Source organism: Vigna unguiculata, chromosome 1 (genome assembly GCF_037176805.1).
Source record: "Vigna unguiculata cultivar grain cowpea cultivar isolate G323 ecotype 2 chromosome 1, ASM3717680v1, whole genome shotgun sequence".
Classification (NCBI taxonomy): domain Eukaryota; kingdom Viridiplantae; phylum Streptophyta; class Magnoliopsida; order Fabales; family Fabaceae; genus Vigna; species Vigna unguiculata.
This window is the reverse complement of record NC_140792.1, coordinates 5,954,675-5,973,109: the sequence shown is the minus strand read 5'-3', so window position 1 is coordinate 5,973,109 and position 18,435 is coordinate 5,954,675. Positions and strand designations below refer to the sequence as shown.

The following is an 18,435-nucleotide window of genomic DNA, read 5'->3' as shown; positions in this document are numbered from 1 at the left end:
CATAATATTCTCAACTTCTTATGTGCGAAGTGCCTAATAATGAGTATTATAAATGCGGTTTATTTTTTTTCATTTTTTTTTTGTTTGAACTAAATAATTAAGTTCTAGTTTACCAACTACTTCATTTGTACTTATTTTGTAAAATTCAAATTAAAAATAATTATTTTTTATACGAATCAATTTATAATGTGTGAGAGTATTAATAAGAGTAAATTTTGAAAATTAATGTATAAATTTTGAGATAGATTTATTGTTGCAAAGTAAAATTAATATTTTTCTTTAATTTAATAAACAAGAAATAAATCTAATAAATGAAAATGAAAAATACATATTATGAATGTAAAATACAATATTTTTTACCTATTTCTATCCTTACATTCATCTTGTATCTCAAATGGAGACTAATGTTTAACTATTTTGCTTAAACTTAACCTAAATGTTTTCTTAAATAAGAATTTTGAAAAAATCATTCATTTAAAAATACATAGAATTTTCTTAAAAAATATGAAATAAATTACTTTTAAAATAAGCATAGTATAGACTAACACATTAAAAAAAAGTAAAAAAATTACTTATTTTATTAAAACAAGTAAGCCCATACCAACAATTTCATCACACACTCTTCACTTTCAATTAGAAATTCTTGATTTATCTCAAGGCATTAAATTCAAAGTTCTAACTTTTGGGTAGATGAACATCTACCCCATGTCCAATCACCATGCATTTATGACAAAACATACACCCAATGAAAAAAAATTTCTTTCACTAAACATTTTTGTGGAAATTTATATATACATACATATATATATATATATATATATATATATATATATATATATATATATATATATATATATATATATATATATATATATATATATATTATGAAACATGCCAACCACCATAATGGTGTCTTTAGCTTCCTACTTAAGCAATCTAGTGGAGCTCAATATATTTTTGTTTCTGTGTTAAAATCAATGAAACAGTTTCTGATATGTTCTGATAAATTGTTTGGTTTAAAAACTTATGTTTATCTAATCTGAAAAACACTGTTTTATTCAATTAAATAATCATGACTTGGTGAAACAGTGAGGCTTGGAATTGTGAATGATTTTTCTACAGTTCCAATAAAAAATAGTAATAGCATTATTAGTACACAGAACAGAAACCCTAGAAAGAACCAAAACCAGATGACGTGGCATGATGTAGCTGCCATCTTCCACACGCAATTGATATATATTTGGAGGCTATATAATGAGACAACATTGGGTACCTTAGAGTTACCATATCCTAAAAATGATGTGATGTAATAAAATATGATTGATTTCAATATAAATTGGGTATAATGTATTATTATTATTATTATAATAGTATGATTAAATTAATCAACTTGACATGGTTCAATTTTCTATCAATGAAAAGAAAAGTAACCATGTTGATATTACATTATTTGAAATATAATTTAAGAGTATTGAGATATGGAATTTTTAAATAATAAAAAAGCTTTTTGACTTTTAGACACCTTTCAAATTCAAATCTCATTCTTATCTGCTGAAATCTCAGAGTGAAACCATCCAAAAGAAAAAGACAATAATGAGAAAGTAAAATGGTTGAAGCAGACAGAATTAAAGAAGAGATAATCAAATTCAAATGGTAGTGGTTATATGGTGACGGTGTGATTGTGTACATCATTAGTATAATAATTATATCTATCATCACAAAATTTGTTAATGTTACATGAAAATGATTTTTCTGAAAAACTAAAATTTTCTTTATATTCATTTTTTCGTTCTTTTTTTTTCACTTCAAAATTGATCCATTCAAAATATGGTTTTTGAAGGGGAAATCCTGAATTCATTCATCATCACAAAGGATCATATTTTTTGTACCAACAATTTTCTTGCGTCACTTTTCAAATATGTTGTTTGAAAATTGGACCAAAATTATTAGAAGGGGACACAGAATTTTGGAGGAAAAAACGAAAGAACACACCACAAAACATGGTTGACCAAGCATGGTAAGGTGGAGAAAAAATGGTGAATCATAGTGATTGATTTGAGGTAAACACGAGGAGATTAGTGGGCTTTTATTTTTGTCCAATCCACAAGTTGACCCTTTTATGGCTGCAAAAAGGAAGCCCAATTCAGACTCCACATTCGAAACGACAACGACTTCAACATCTAAAAAGTTTGAGGTTGAGACGTGTTTGGTTTGTGTTGCTTTTTGTATTTGCAACTAGTCCACACAAACACAAAAAGTCAATTCACTTTTACGAGCATCAATGAAGAAATGATGAGTGTGTAGGAACATGCAAGTTTAAGGTCCAAGTGAAATTCCTTATTTAAAAAAAAAAAAAACTTTTAACAGCCTTATGTTTCTATTAAACTAATTATAAAAGGATTAAATATGTTTTTATTCTCTTAAGTTTAAGTGACTTTTAGAATTAGTCTCTTTTTGAAACTTTATACCAATTTAGTCTTTTATTTTTAGAAATGCGTATATTTAGTCCTTCTTATCAAATTTTATCAAGTTTATTTGACATTTTAAACGTATTTTATGATAATATTTGAGTTAATATTAAAGCGAAAATGTGTCAAACAGTGTAAAAAATTTAAATACTATCATGAAATGCGCTTGAAACGTCAGATAAACTTAACAAAATTTTGTTAAAAGGACTAAATTCACGTATTTTTAAAGATGGAGGATTAAATTGGTCGAAAGTTTTGAGGAGAGATAAAATCCAAACAAAAAACATATTTAACCCATTAAAAAATTATAATTGAAAAATAAAATTTAATTAAATTTAGAAAGCCTTGACCCCTTGAGAAGGAGGTACTAATTGGATAGAATGAAAAGGGTTTAGGATGATGAATGTGTGTGTTAAGAGCATAGTCAACGTAGGAACAAAGTTTTGGTTTCAATATTGTGGAGAAAAGAAAATGGTTTTTGTTAATGTTGCATTTACTTGAAAGAGAAGAAGTTGATTACGGTTCTACAAAAAGATGATTATTAGAAAGTTATGAATCAGATGGCAATAAGATGAGCAACTTTTCAGCTACCAACAATTTGTTTTCTTTTCCTCAAAGGAATAAAATCAGCTAATCGACACTCAGGTGATTGTGTTTGTATTAGCTGTCAAATGAAATTAGTTTTCATATTTGGTACCATCTTTGTATCAAAATACTTTTAAGTCAGAAAAATATAGTATAATAACATTAATTTGTAAATGAACTAAAAAATTATCTTAAATGATTTTTACTTTTTTTTTTATTTTATAATTTCTATTGAAATTAATTTAAATTTGTGAATAATTTTTTCTTTTTTTTTTTTGATAAGTTTTTCATCTGTTTGATTATAAGAACACTAACTTCAACTCCCACAATCCTACCAATGGAGGTCATAGATCTCTGTCACTAACCTAGTTCAGAGACATCACTCCTTCTCCTGACTAGAGATGGCAAATAAACCCGTGTCCGTGGGTATTGTCAACACCCAATTTCGTCCGGGTAACAATGATAAAATAAAATAAATAAATAAATAATTAATTAATTAAAGTTCAATTGAGAAGAATAAATAAATAAATAATTAAGAAAAGAAAAGAAAAAATATGTTTTGGTTTGAGAAAAATAATTATCTATTTATTTTATTATTATTATTATTATTATTATTTTTTATATATTTTATTTTAGTTTTGTTTTATTTATTTATTTGTTTATTTGGGCTTATTATTTTGATTATTACATTATTTTTCTTTCTATTATTACAGCTCCTTTTTTTGTTTTACGTCTCTCATTCTAGTTTAATAAAAAAAAATAAAAAGAAAAAAAAAAGAAAAAACAGAGAGAAGGGAAAGGGGAAAGAAAAAGGTAACGTAAAGCCTCTCTTGCTATCATGGTTTTGTATTGGGAAAGGTCTGTGACATGGTCATGATGGCTGAAGGAGCAGGAAACAACATCTGCTCTCAGTCTGGTCCCAAATTTCAAAATTGGAAGGTGCAGAGGGTTACATAATAAAAATGGGAAGATTCATGAGAGGAGGGGTCTTTTTTTGGGATTACTACAGAGAGGGATTGGGCACTGGAAGTCAATGAGGGAGAGAAGGAGTCAAATTGGAAAACGGAAGCAAAGCTGTTAGTGCATTAAGTTTTATTTTCACGGTAAGTGTTCTTAACTCTTCCTTAGCTTATGTTACTTATGTTACGGTAAGTTGATGTTCATGGGTGTATGAATTATGTTAACGTGATTCAATACTGATGTTCATGAATGTATGGAAGATGGTTTGAGGTGAGCATAGTTACATCTGTTGTTCATTTTGTTTATTCCCATCGCACCTGGGTATAGTAAAGAACAGAGCACAATGTTTTTTTTTGTTTTTTTTTGTTTTTTTTTTTATTTTTTATATTAGTTTTTTATCTGCCATTGTTAAGATATGTTATGGTATGAGTGTTACTGTTGTCCGAATGAGTGCTGGAAAATAACCTCACCATCATCTTTCCCTCTACCTACAAGAAATTGCCAAACCAGAATCCAAACACATTTTATGTATACTTATATTTTGCTAACTTTAACAAAAAAAAGGGACATAGACCCGAAAGCAGTACTCACACGGTCATCCACACTGCATCCCATCATCCTTCGTAGTTCACTCATCCTTTCATTTTCACTCCACCCCCATTATTTCCGGGCAGCACAAACTCTCCCATCATCACCCTCATCATAAACCCACACCAGTCCGCCATTAACGAACCTTCATCACCAAATAACAGATTCAATTTTGGACTCTTATTCTGCACTACAACCACACCCATTCTTCATCCTCAATAGAAACCACCTTGTTTCTATTACAACCTCGCCCCTGCAATTCAACATCACACAACACTAGAACCCCATTTCAGCACCAAACGTTTATTTCTATCCTTGCATTACATTCATCATCAGCCACATCCAATCGAAACAGAGAAGAGAGAAAGTGTGGTCATGACAGCGGCTCCAGTTTTGCTCACCAACATCGTTGCCGTGGGCCTCTGTTCGATCTCGCGGATTAGAGGAGAGGACGCGTGCCCTGCTCGCACCAGTGGCGCTGGCGGTTCCCTCGACGGTGGCGGCAAGGTGGTGCGACGCGAAAACAACCACGACGGGCTGGCGGCGAAACACGCGAAGCCTGGACCGAGAAGAAATCCTCGCGCAGAGAAGGAGGAGTTGGCACCATTGGCGGCACGCTTTGGTCGCGGCAGCGACAGCGTTCACGGTGGAAGTTGCAGGCGCTGCGGCGTTGGTCTCTCGGAGTTACGTTCCGGTGCGTGAGTGAGAACAAGATGGTTGTGCCACCGAGAGAGAGGTCGACGCCTCCGGCGTCGATTAGTGTCGCCGGCAAGCTGATCGTGCGGTGGCGTGGTGAAGCAGACAGAGGTGACCGATGGCGGCATCCTGGTGTCGTCGGGAGAGATAGAGAGATGGCTTGGCTTTTGATTCAGGAGCTGCTAGGGTTTAGGTTAATTCCGTCACGCAGCCCACTTCACTTCTTGCACCACCCTTTTTTACATTCCCACCTTTTTGTGTATTAAAATTGGGTCTGTATGTTTTTTTTTTCTCGCGCACCCCCAATATTAATTTTCTACACACCCACGAGTTTCCTTGGGTTGCTAACTGTTCTACTCCGTACACCTCCCACATGTGATACTCCTGCACCCCCATGCCTTTGTCTATTGTTTTTGGGCTTGTTGTATTTGCTTTGTGCACCCCACTAATTACTCGTGCACCCTTACTTTTTTTGTTTCCCACTTTTATCCTTCTTAAATAATTTCATCCTTTTATAAATTTATTTTTTTTTTAAAAAAGGAAAACAAACATATTTGAAAATCATAAAAATTAAAATATAGAAAAATAAAAAAGGTTTTCTTTCTTTTTTTGTGTCTGTCCGGCCGTTCGCGTCGTGTGACACTTTCTTCCAAATAATTTGAAAATACCGAAAAGTAGTTTTTTTTAGTGTCTGTCCGACCGCTCGCGTCGTGTGACATATATTTTCAATTAATTCAAAAATACCAAAAAATATAAAATTTCAAAAATACAAAAACATCAACGTTTTTAAACAAAATATCTTTTTAAGAACTACGTGATCCTTGATTCTCCACCGTGAGATACGTAGGAGCAGGGCCAGTCCTTGTCAGGTTCACCTCTAAAAAAATCAAATCTTTTTTTTTCTCAATTATTTTATTTTTTTTTTTTCAAATATCTTTTTAAGAACTACGTAACCCTGATTTCTCATTTTTAATGAGAATACGTAGGACCAAGGTCAATCCTTGTCGGGCCCAAAAAACAAAAAAATATTATTTTTGTTTCTTTTTAGTTTTTTTTTTTTTTGGAAAAGTTAATATTTTGAAAACCACATCAACTTTGCATTTTTTAATTAAAGGTACCGCCCTTGGGCGGGCGCGATAGGGTGCTAACACCTTCCCTACGTGTAACCGACTCCCGAATCCAAAATATGGTTTTTCGCAGACTTGTCTTATCTTTATGGTTTTCCATAGTTTTCCAGAATAATTATGGTGGCGACTCCTAAATCTTTTTTTAAACCCATTTCTTTTTTCGATTCGCCTTCCCGTCGCGATTCCGGTTGCGACAGCTGGCGACTCCATTGGGGAAGCTAGAGAGTCAAGCTATTTAATTAGATATGCGGACTGAATGTGGTTTTCCTTTTTTTTCTTTCTTTTTTATTTATTTATTTTCTTTTATTTCTTTTTTTCCCCTTTCTTTTATTTCATTATTATTATTATTATTATTATTATTATTATTATTTTGTCTCTTTTTTTATTTGTATATTCTTGTCTCTATTTTAATTTATTTATATCTATCTCTTGGAATGATTGTGTGTAAATTGTTTCGCATATTTTGTTATATATCCGCCTGGGAAGTTTTCTGGTTGTTTTGCAGGAGGGGGTTATGGTATGCATCATCCTCCCTCCACACACACTTTGTGCATATCATGAGCGGGGCCCTATACCCGGGTCTGTGTAACTTAGAGTTAGAGGGGATTGTGTAGCAGTGCCACAGTGGATGAACTTCCCAAGTGGTCATTGTGAGAACCCCAGCTAGAGTTTGTTTACTTCGTTGGTACTCCCACATCTTGTTGTCTACCAACTGTTGTGGGAAATGCCTAGAAGTACGCCATAGCTCTAGTGACCTTGATCCTTAAGTATTAGGGAACTATCCTGGTGAGCGCATATATTTTACCTTAGGACCATTAGGCATCGAACCTCTGATAAGGCACAAGGGGAGACAGGTGCATTACCTTAATTTTCATCTTATTTTTCTCGCTTTATTTGAATTAGCAATGAAGTCATGTGTCTGTACTTTCTTTCACGGCATCATCATACATGCATTGTGATTATTTGTTCATGCATAACATGTACTTTGTCATGCCATGCCATAACATTTCTTGTGATTCTAGGTCAGAAATTTTAAGGCTGTGATTGAGTTTGTGAAAAAAAAAGAAACACAAGAAATTAACATGGGATTTCAAGTCGGAGGGAATTTAGGGTCGGATGCCTTGAAGAAGAAGTTACCTATCAGGGTTATAGATAGCAATCTGAATGGTTTAAGGGAAATAGTGCAACAAATGAAGACTATACAGAAGAATGCTTTCAAGAAGCGGTATGGGAACTTATTGAGGTTATTGAATGTGGAAGTCCAAGCGTCGGCAGTCACCGCTTTGGCCCAATATTATGATCCGCCGCTCAGATGTTTCACCTTCCAGGATTTTCAGTTGGCACCCGTAGTAGAAGAGTTCGAGCAAATTTTGGGTTTGTCGGTGGAAGATAAAGTCCCTTACAGATATTCCGAGCAACGAGCATCTATCTCTACGTTGGCAGGAATCTTGAAGGTACACCCTGCTGAGCTAGAGAGTAAAATGGCCTTCAAGGGCAACTCGAAGGGGATCTCCCAAGGGTATTTAGAAGGGCACTTGCGTCGTTTGGCTGAGAAAGAGATAGGGGAGATGTTCATGGATGTGTTGGCTCTCACACTATATGGAGTCGTGCTCTTCCCTAACATGGAGAATTTTGTTGATCAAGCGACCATCGATGTGTTTGTCGCTTACAAGATTCATTCAGAAAGCCCGGTCACTGCGGTTCTAGCTGATGTGTACGGGGGTTTGGATTTGTGCTACGCACTCAAGAGGAAGAAGATGTTATGTTGTGTACCTATATTATATGTATGGTTTATATCTCGAGTCCGGTTAGGTATAGTAAATGCTGAATGTTAGATTGGGGAATTGCCACATGGCGGCGTTGAAATTCGAGGGGCGAAAGAATGGGCCCAATTCTGTGCAGGTTTGAATGGGGGAAAGATTAGATGGTGTGTCCCTGGGCTGCCAAGTCGTATGTCATTTCTTGTGGGGATTTCCCTAACGTCCCTCTGATAGGTACCAGAAGTTGTGTGAATTATAACCCTGTTCTGGCTCAACGGCAGTTTGGGTGTCCAATTAAGAGCTCTCCAACTCCAAAATCTCTGGTCGCCATATGAACTTATTATGAAGAAGGAATTTCTCAAGATCTAATTCGACGAGTTAGGAGTGCCTGGGGTGAGGTTTTGCGTGCAGAAAAAGACCCAAGGCCATGGGTAATGGACGGGAAAATATCTTACCAACGATGGATTCTGGAAAGGGTTAATATGATCAAGTTACCTTTCAAATCGGACTCCCCTGCTCCGGAGCGATTGGAACCTGCTGAGTCTGAGGAGGTGAAAGGGCTAAAAGAAGAGATCGAGAAGATGAAATTAAAAAATGCCAAATTAATTAACGAGCTTCAAAGTCTCCGACATGAGTATGTGGATCTGAGGCGTGATAATGAGGAAATGACAAAAGCGTATGAAGGGATTCTTAGGCAACAAAGAGAAGAACGAGATCATGCTTTCAGAGTGAAACAGGATTTGGCCGCAGCAAGCACCGCATTAAAATCAAAGGACCGAGAGAGAGATGCAGCAGCAGCATCTAAGCGCCAAAGGGATCAGTTGTGTGAAGAATTTAAGAGAGAGAAAATTGAAGCACTAAGACGGTTGCACAATGCTCAAATGAGAATTAGTGAGGTTGAACAACAAATGAGAGAGGTGGTGTCGACCTATGAGGTGAAGATGGACGAAGAGCGTTGGCATAGAGCTGAATTGGAAAAGGAACATCGAGAGGTGATCAGTCGGATGAATGAGTACACGGCCGAGCAGGAAACGACTATAGAATATTGGAAGAGATGTTTCTCACAGCTAGCTGCCTTGGCGAATGGAGCAATTGAAGAAATCCCACGATTATTAGCTGAAGCAGAGGCTGCACTACCGATCTTCAATCCGCCAAGGGAGATTGAAGCCTTCTTTAATCATTGCAAGAAGTTGATGAGGGAGATGAAGAGCATGATAGTCAGGGGTAGGGAATAGGTTTTATTTCTTTTCTTGTTTAATCAATGTAGAAGACTTGTTAATGGTTGGGTTGTATCAGTTTCGTGTTAATTTCTATGATATATTTACCTTAACGTTCTCACAGCTTTAAAATTTCCGACTAGAATAAATGTTTTGCATTCATTTTATTTCTTTTCATTCTTCATAATTCATTTCATTTAACGAAATAATAGAGCAAAATCAAATACGACGGCAAAATTTCCACGACACCCTTATCGCACACGAGCTAACCACAGAAGCATGAAAGATTGGGAAGAAGCCCATGAAGCTGTGAAGGCTGACATTAACGAGCTAAAGGATCAAGTGGGCCAAATCCTAGAGGTTTTGAAGTCACTGAAGGCTTCAGGGGAGGCCTCATCCGCTAGGGTCGAGGAGAATGCTCATTCTTATAGTACGCCTCTAGGCGCGTCAGTTCCGTTCCCAATGTACGGCTTGCCTCTGGGATACACTCCTCCAGTTGGAGAATATTCAGATGCAGAACAAACTTCTTTCTCTTTTCCTGCAGCTAACAACACACTATCGAACGGTACTCAAGGGCCGATGTTAGCTTCGACACCCGTGACAGGAGCGGAGATGAATGAGACAGTCACATTCACAGGACCGAGGATGACTGTGGCGCCCCAGCCTCCGAAAACATTCATCGATGCAGATGCTGCGACTAAAGCTGCACCACACGCTACAGTCCAAGCAATATCCACTGTTGTTGATGGGGCTAAGAGTAAGCTTGAAATTCTTGAGGAAAGGATTCGTGCCATTGAGGGTGGTGGAAGCTATGGGTTCGGTGATGTGGCGAGATTAAGCCTGGTTCCTGGTGTGATGATACCACACAAGTTTAAGGTCCCAGAATTTGAAAGGTATCACGGCACCACATGCCCTAAAAGCCATCTGACAATGTACGGTAGAAAGATGGCTGCTTATGCCTATGATGAAAAATTGCTAATACATTGTTTCCAAGATAGTTTGGCTGGGGTAGCATTGAATTGGTATACACACTTGGAGCCATCTCGAATTCATTCCTGGATGGATTTGGCCGACGCCTTTGTGAAACAGTATAAATACAACACAGATAGTGCGCCAGATAGATTGCAATTGCAAAACATGGCCAAGAAGGATACTGAGTCTTTCAAGGAATATGCACAACGGTGGAGAGAGTTGGCTGCTCAGGTTGAGCCACCTCTACTTGATAAGGAGATGGTGGCGACGTTAGTAAACACGCTGCAATCACCATTTTATGAGCATGTATTGGGGAATGTGTCTTCCAATTTCGCTGATATCATCATCATAGGGGAAAGAATAGAAATCGGGTTAAAAAGCGGAAAGATTGCATATGGCCCATTCGCGGCTGCAACTCCTAAGAAACCTAATTTTATTCCCGGAAAGAAGAAAGAAGCAGAAGTACAAGCGGCCTCAGTGATGCCTGTGTGGGAAAGTCGGGCTCCTACGATTAATTATCGAGCACACTTGAACCAACCTCCTTATGTGGCCAATGCAATGTCTGTTCATCAAACACGACCTCAGCAACAAGGGTTTTATCAACCGTCGAATCTTTATCAACCACAACGTGCTCCAAACAGTGCTTGGAAAACCGAACCTAACTCGAATTTCAACAGAAACGCGGGACAAAACGCTAATCTAAGGAGGAATCAAGAGAGGAACTTCGTTCATTTCACTCCTATTCCTATGTCATATACGGAATTGTTGCCTCATCTCCTCCAAAAGCGTTTGGTGGCCATTTGTCCGATGAAGCCTGTGCAACCTCCGTTCCCCAAGAATTATGATCCAAATGCCAAATGTGATTATCACGGAGGGGGAGTTGGTCACTCTATTGAGAATTGTGTGTCCCTTAAACACAAGGTGGAAGCTTTAATCAACTCAGGATGGATAAAGTTCCATGAAGACAAACCTAGTGTTGAGGCTAATCCCCTTTCTGGTCTTGGGAACCCTTCGACAAATGCCATTGAGGTTAAGAAACACCGACTGGTGAGGGATGTGAATGAAATTCGAAGCTCCAAGCGGTTTGTTTTTGAGACACTATTAAAATTGGGTTTGTTAAAAGGAGAATATAACCTGAGTAAAAAGTGTGGATTCCATCCGAGTGCTAAACATTCTATCGATGAATGCACAGAGTTCAAGGATGTTCTACAAAATCTTATAGACAGAAACTTTGTGCAAGTATGTCACGGACACATGGAGGATGAAGTATTTGCACAAGATGGTGCGGAACCCGGTGTGACTTTGCCAGAGCCATTGGTGATTCATTTCACTAGATCCACCTCTACCCCGACAATTCAAGAAAGACAATCTGTTATTATCCAAACACCCTCCCCATTTCCCTACAAAAGTGAGAAAGCTGTCCCATGGAAATATGGTGCATACGTGTTAGGTGAGGAACAACGGGTAGGTGGTCAACCTAGCAGTGGTGAGTCAGTGGTGAAAAATATATCAGGCGTCGGTGGAATTACGAGAAGTGGTCGAATCTTTACGCCTCCAAACTTGATGAAAGATGGAGTTGGCAATAATGAATCGGCGAATACTAAAAAGGCTAAAGAACTCTTGAAAGGGAAAACCATCCAAACCGACGAGGGTCTAAGAAAAGATGATGGGAAAGCAGTATCTGATGAGGAGGCTTGCGAGTTCTTGAAGTTCATACAACAAAGCGAGTATAAAGTGGTCGAACAGTTGAATCGCCTGCCTGCTCGAATCTCACTTTTAGAACTACTCATGCATTCAACCTCTCATAGAAAGTTGTTAATGAAGATACTCAATGGAGCGCATGTGGAGCAAAATATTTCTTTGGACAGTTTTAAGGGAATTGTTAACAATATCACTGCTAACAACTACCTCACGTTTACCGATGAAGAGATACCTACTGAAGGGAGGGGACACAACAAGGCCCTCCATGTCTCTGTAAAATGCTTGGATCATGTCATAGCACGTGTATTGATCGACAATGGATCTTCCCTGAATGTGATGCCAAAAACAACATTGGGAAAGCTACCGTGTGAAGGTATTCACATGAAACCAAGTGCAATGATAGTGAGAGCTTTCGATGGGAGTAAAAGAGAAGTAATGGGAGAGGTAGAATTGCCGATCCAAATAGGGCCATGTGTCTTTCAAATAACTTTCCAAGTGATGGACATCCTTCCAGCATACAGTTGCTTGTTGGGTCGTCCTTGGATTCACTCAGCGGGCGTAGTACCTTCAACCTTGCACCAAAAGTTAAAATATGTCATGGGTGACAAATTAGTGATTGTTTCAGGGGAGGAAGATATTTTAGTAAGTGGGCCTTCATCTTCTCGCTATATTGAAGCAGCAGAGGAAGCCCTCGAGACAGCCTTCCAATCTTTGGAAAATTGTGGGAAATGCCTATGTGGAGCCCTTTCCAATGAACCCACACTTGTCGCGTACTTCCCTTATGACGGCCAAGGTCATGTTGAAAGAGGGATATGAGTACGGAAAGGGGCTAGGCAAGTACGAGCAAGGATTGATGTATCCTTTAGAAGTCACCGAGAAAAAGAATAAATACGGCCTTGGATACAAGCCTACTAGAGAGGATAAGAGGAGGCTGGCGGAAGAAAGGAGAGAGCGCGGTGTGGCTCGAATCCAAGGAAAAGGACTGGGGTTAGGAAAGATTCGCATCTGTGACATCAGAGATAGCTTCCGCAGCGCGGGATGGATCAACACTAGTCAGATAGCAGCTGTTAGAGATGAAGATGAACCTGAAAGCTTGGTTTTTGTGCAGCCTTGTGCTCCAAATGCGCTACTCAACAATTGGGAGACTTTGGATCTACCCGTGATGTTTAATTTGGTTAAAATGTAATATTTTTAATTTATCCTATTGCTTTACCCGGAGCTTTAGGATTCATGACTTAACAGGATGACACCTTTTCCTTTATGCTCAGCGTGATAATCAATTTGTGTTTGCTACCTTTGTTATCTTTGTTTGCATTTTTCACTGTTTGTTTGTTTATTTATCTTTTTTTATAAACTCAAATAATGCAGATATGATAATGAATGTTTTGAAAATAACAATGTCGATGTCCCTAACTTCAAGCACCCTGTCAATAATATGGAAGATGATTATGAAGGTGACTCCGAACCCTCCCCTGAACTAATGAGATTAGTGGAACAAGAATCTAGGGAAATAAAACCCCATCAAGAAGATGTTGAAGTGCTTGACCTAAGTGAGGGGGATGAAAAGAAAGAAGTGAAAATTGGCACGAGTATGAAGAAAGAAGTGAAAGAAGAATTGTGTGTGCTGCTAAAGGAGTTTAGGGATGTGTTCGCTTGGTCGTACAATGATATGCCTGGTTTAGATACTGATATAGTACAACATAAGCTTCCACTCAAACCGGAATGCCCTCCAGTCAGACAAAAGCTAAGAAGGATGAAACCAGAAATGTCATTAAAGATTAAAGAAGAAGTGCAAAAGCAATTTGACGCTGGATTTCTAGCTGTGGCAAAATACCCTCAATGGGTGGCAAATATTGTACCCGTGCCCAAGAAGGATGGGAAGGTTCGGATGTGCGTTGACTATAGAGATTTGAACCGGGCGAGCCCAAAAGACAACTTCCCATTACCGCACATCGATACATTAGTGGATAATACAGCCAAGTTCTCGCTATTTTCGTTTATGGATGGCTTCTCGGGATATAATCAGATTAAGATGGCACCTGAAGATATGGAAAAGACCACGTTTATCACATTGTGGGGGACATTTTGCTATAAGGTGATGTCTTTCGGGCTTAAGAATGCTGGGGCCACCTATCAAAGGGCCATGGTGGCACTTTTTCATGATATGATGCACAAAGAACTCGAGGTTTATGTAGATGACATGATCGCCAAGTCTGAGTCAGAAGAAGAACACATCCTCAACCTAAGGAAATTATTTGAGAGATTGAGGAAATTTAAACTTAAACTAAACCCAGCAAAATGCACATTCGGTGTGAGATCTGGAAAGTTGTTGGGTTTTGTTGTCAGTCAAAAGGGGATAGAAGTCGATCCCGACAAGATGCGTGCGATAATCGAAATGCCTGCTCCCAGTACAGAAAAGGAGGTACGGGGTTTCTTGGGCAGACTGAACTACATTGCTAGGTTCATCTCCCAGTTAACCGCCACTTGTGAACCAATATTCAAGCTATTGCGTAAAAACCAGGTTGTTGAGTGGAATGAAGACTGTCAGACTGCTTTTGATAAAATCAAACAATATCTACAAGATCCTCCTGTGTTACGCCCGCCCGAACCGGGGAAGCCACTCCTTATGTATTTGACGGTACTTGATGAGTCAATGGGTTGTGTGTTGGGTCAACATGACAAAACTGGAAAAAGAGAGCATGCCATATACTACCTGAGCAAGAAGTTCACGGAATGTGAACAGCGATACTCGTTTTTAGAGCGAACTTGTTGCGCATTGGCATGGGCTACCCATCGTCTAAGACAATACATGTTGAGTCATTCTACCTGGTTGATATCCAAGACTGACCCTATCAAGTATATTTTTGAAAAGCCCGCTCTCACTGGAAGGATAGCCCGGTGGCAAATGCTATTGTCAGAATACGACATTGTGTATGTCACTCAAAAGTCCATCAAGGGTAGTGCTTTGGCTGAATATCTGGCCCAACAACCCGTTAACGATTATCAGTCGATGCAACCCGAATTTCTGGATGAGGACATCATGACCTTGTTTGAAGATGACCAAGAAGATAAAGAAATGGACGTTATTATTCGACGGGGCTTCTAACGTCATGGGACATGGTATAGGGGCAATACTAATATCTCCAGAAAACCAATACATTCCAATGACAGCAAGGTTGTGTTTTAATTGCACAAACAATATCGCTGAATACGAAGCATGCGCTATGGGCATCCAAGCCGCGATTGAGTCAAAGGCAAAAATTTTGAATGTATATGGAGATTCAGCGTTGGTTATCCATCACCTAAGGGGAGAATGGGAAACTAGGGATCAGAAGTTGATTCCCTACAAAACTTATATCATGGAATTGGTGGAGTATTTTGATTTCATTAAATTCCACCATATTCCGCGAGAGGATAACCAATTGGCAGATGCCTTAGCTACTTTATCATCGATGTTCAAGATTAATCAGGATGGGGTAATGCCGATGATCCAAATGAAGAGTCATGAAGGGCCAGCATATTGCCATTTCATTGAAGAAGAGTTAGACGGTAAGCCATGGTATTTTGATATTAAACGCTATATAAAAACTAGAGAATACCCCGAAGAAGCATCTGAGAATGATAAAAGGACACTGAGAAGGTTGGCTGCAAATTTTATCCTGAGTGGGGATGTGTTGTACAAGAGAAATCATGATATGGTTCTCCTTCGATGTGTGGATGCAAAAGAGGCCGAGTCAATATTGGAGGAAGTTCATGAAGGAACTTTTGGCACACACATGAATGGACACTCGATGGCTAGAAAGATCTTGAGGGCTGGTTACTTTTGGTTGACTATGGAGAATGATTGTTGCACACACGTGAGAAAGTGCGAGAAATGTCATAAGTATGCAGACAATATCAATGCGGCACCCACTACTTTAAACTTAATGTCTGCCCCATGGCCGTTTTCAATGTGGGGGATAGATGTCATCGGGGCTATAGAGCCAAAAGCCTCAAACGGACATCGCTTCATTCTAGTTGCAATTGATTATTTCACTAAATGGGTGGAAGCTGCTTCCTACGCTAGTGTGACTAGGAAGGTTGTGACTAAATTTATAAAGAGAGAGTTAATTTGTAGGTACGGGTTGCCTAGCAAGATAATCACTGATAATGCCACCAATCTGAACAATCAAATGATGGCCGAATTGTGTGAAGGATTTAAAATTCAGCATCATAATTCTTCTCCTTATCGTCCAAAGATGAATGGGGCAGTCGAGGCTGCTAATAAGAATATCAAGAAGATTGTACAGAAAATGGTGGTCACGTATAAAGACTGGCATGAGATGCTTCCCTTTGCTTTGCATGGGTATCGCACCTCAGTACGTACATCAACTGGGGCAACACCTTTTTCTCTAGTGTACGGAATGGAGGCAGTACTACCCTTCGAAGTAGAAATCCCATCCCTACGAGTGTTAATGGAGACCCAGTTGGAAGATGCAGAATGGGTTCAGGCCCGATTTGACCAGCTTAATCTCATTGAGGAAAAAAGGCTAGCGGCAGTGTGTCATGGACAGTTATACCAAAGAAGGATGAAAAAGGCGTTCGACAAGAGGGTGCGTCCTAGAGAGTTCCATGAAGGCGAGCTAGTCTTGAAAAAGATCTTACCTATACAAAAGGATCATAGGGGCAAGTGGACTCCAAATTATGAAGGCCCGTATGTGGTGAAGAAAGCATTTTCTAGTGGGGCACTAATTCTCACAAGGATGGATGGAGAGGAGTTACCGTTACCGGTCAATTCTGATGCGGTCAAAAAGTTTTATGCATGATGATTCCTTGATAGGAAGTGCTACTAGGGGATATTGACATTGTCTCCAAATTTTGTTGTATTCTACTTTGTTTTTCATTCAATAAACACCATTTGTTTCTCTCCATAAATTTAAAGCAATGAATGTCACGCTGAGTTCGTAAAGAGAATAATGAACAAAAAAGAAGGGAATAAAAGTATGTGCATACTAACGAGGCATCACGGGTACATTCACTAAGAGTAGACTCATTTTTGGAGGGTGTCGTGGAAAAAAAATTAGTAAATAAAAAGGCAAAAAAATAAAGCTTCATATGAACTTTATCCATGCATCCATGCATTTATGCATCCTCACCGCATTACATCTTTTGCCTAAGGATTGAATCTTGTCGGTTAAGCATTCAAGCAGTGTTTACTGACACATGAAAATCAAACTTCGGGTTCTCCTTTCATATATGGACTTTCTCCCTTTAGTTTTCTTATGTTTACATCAAGGCCCTCTCCGATGGAATGGTCATTGATTTTCTTTCTTTACATCAAGGCCCTCTCCGATGGAATGGTCATTGATTTCCTTATGTTTACATCAAGGTCCTCTCCGATGGAATGGTCCTTGATTTTCTTTCTTTACATCAAGGCCCTCTCCGATGGAATGGTCCTTGATTTCCTTATGTTTACATCAAGGCCCTCTCCGATGGAATGGTCATTGATTTCCTTATGTTTACATCAAGGCCCTCTCCGATGGAATGGTCATTGATTTCCTTATGTTTACATCAAGGCCCTCTCCGATGGAATGGTCATTGATTTTCTTATGTTTACATCAAGGCCCTCTCCGATGGAATGGTCATTGATTTTCTTTCTTTACATCAAGGCCCTCTTCGATGGAATGGTCATTGATTTTCCTTCTTCACATCAAGGCCCTCTCCGATGGAATGGTCATTGATTTCTTTGTCACGTCATGATCCTCTCCTTTAGAATGGTCGAGTTTGTTTTCTTCTTTTGATCACGACCCTTTTCTTTGAATTGGTCTTGTATATGCTTGTTTTGTTTTTTCCTCTTTTCCTTTAAAACCCAAACGAAATTAGTGTTTTTATCTTTACTCATCTTTTACTTTGATAACCTATGAAAGGTAAAATTTCATACTATCAAGTAAAATCTAAGTAAAGAGGGGCAGCTGTCAACACCTAATTTCGTCCGGGTAACAATGATAAAATAAAATAAATAATTAATTAATTAATTAATTAAAGTTCAATTGAGAAGAATAAATAAATAAATAATTAAGAAAAGAAAAGAAAAAATATGTTTTGGTTTGAGAAAAATAATTATCTATTTATTTTATTATTATTATTTTTTTTTTTATATATTTTATTTTAGTTTTGTTTTATTTATTTATTTGTTTATTTGGGCTTATTATTTTGATTATTACATTATTTTTCTTTCTATTATTACAGCTCCTTTTTTTGTTTTACGTCTCTCATTCTAGTTTAATAAAAAATAAAAAGAAAAAAAAAGAAAAAACAGAGAGAAGGGAAAGGGGAAAGAAAAAGGTAACGTAAAGCCTCTCTTTTGTCAGACCCAAGCATG

At 38.1% G+C, this 18,435-nt stretch overlaps 2 protein-coding genes across 2 annotated transcripts; both read left to right on the top strand.

Moving 5' to 3' along the window:
• Window positions 1–7,506: 7,506 nt before the first annotated feature.
• Window positions 7,507–8,519, top strand: LOC114187584 (uncharacterized). Its single transcript, XM_028075866.2, has 2 exons — window positions 7,507–8,193; window positions 8,349–8,519. The coding sequence occupies exons 1-2, from the start codon at window positions 7,507–7,509 to the stop codon at window positions 8,517–8,519; spliced, it is 858 nt and encodes a 285-aa protein (XP_027931667.2).
• Window positions 8,520–9,680: 1,161 nt separating this feature from the next.
• Window positions 9,681–17,417, top strand: LOC114187575 (uncharacterized). Its single transcript, XM_085665600.1, is given in 5 exon segments — window positions 9,681–11,818; window positions 11,855–12,800; window positions 12,802–13,256; window positions 13,443–15,143; window positions 15,145–17,417. Coding segments are annotated over 5 exon segments (6,975 nt in total). The 3' UTR covers window positions 16,880–17,417.
• Window positions 17,418–18,435: the final 1,018 nt, after the last annotated feature.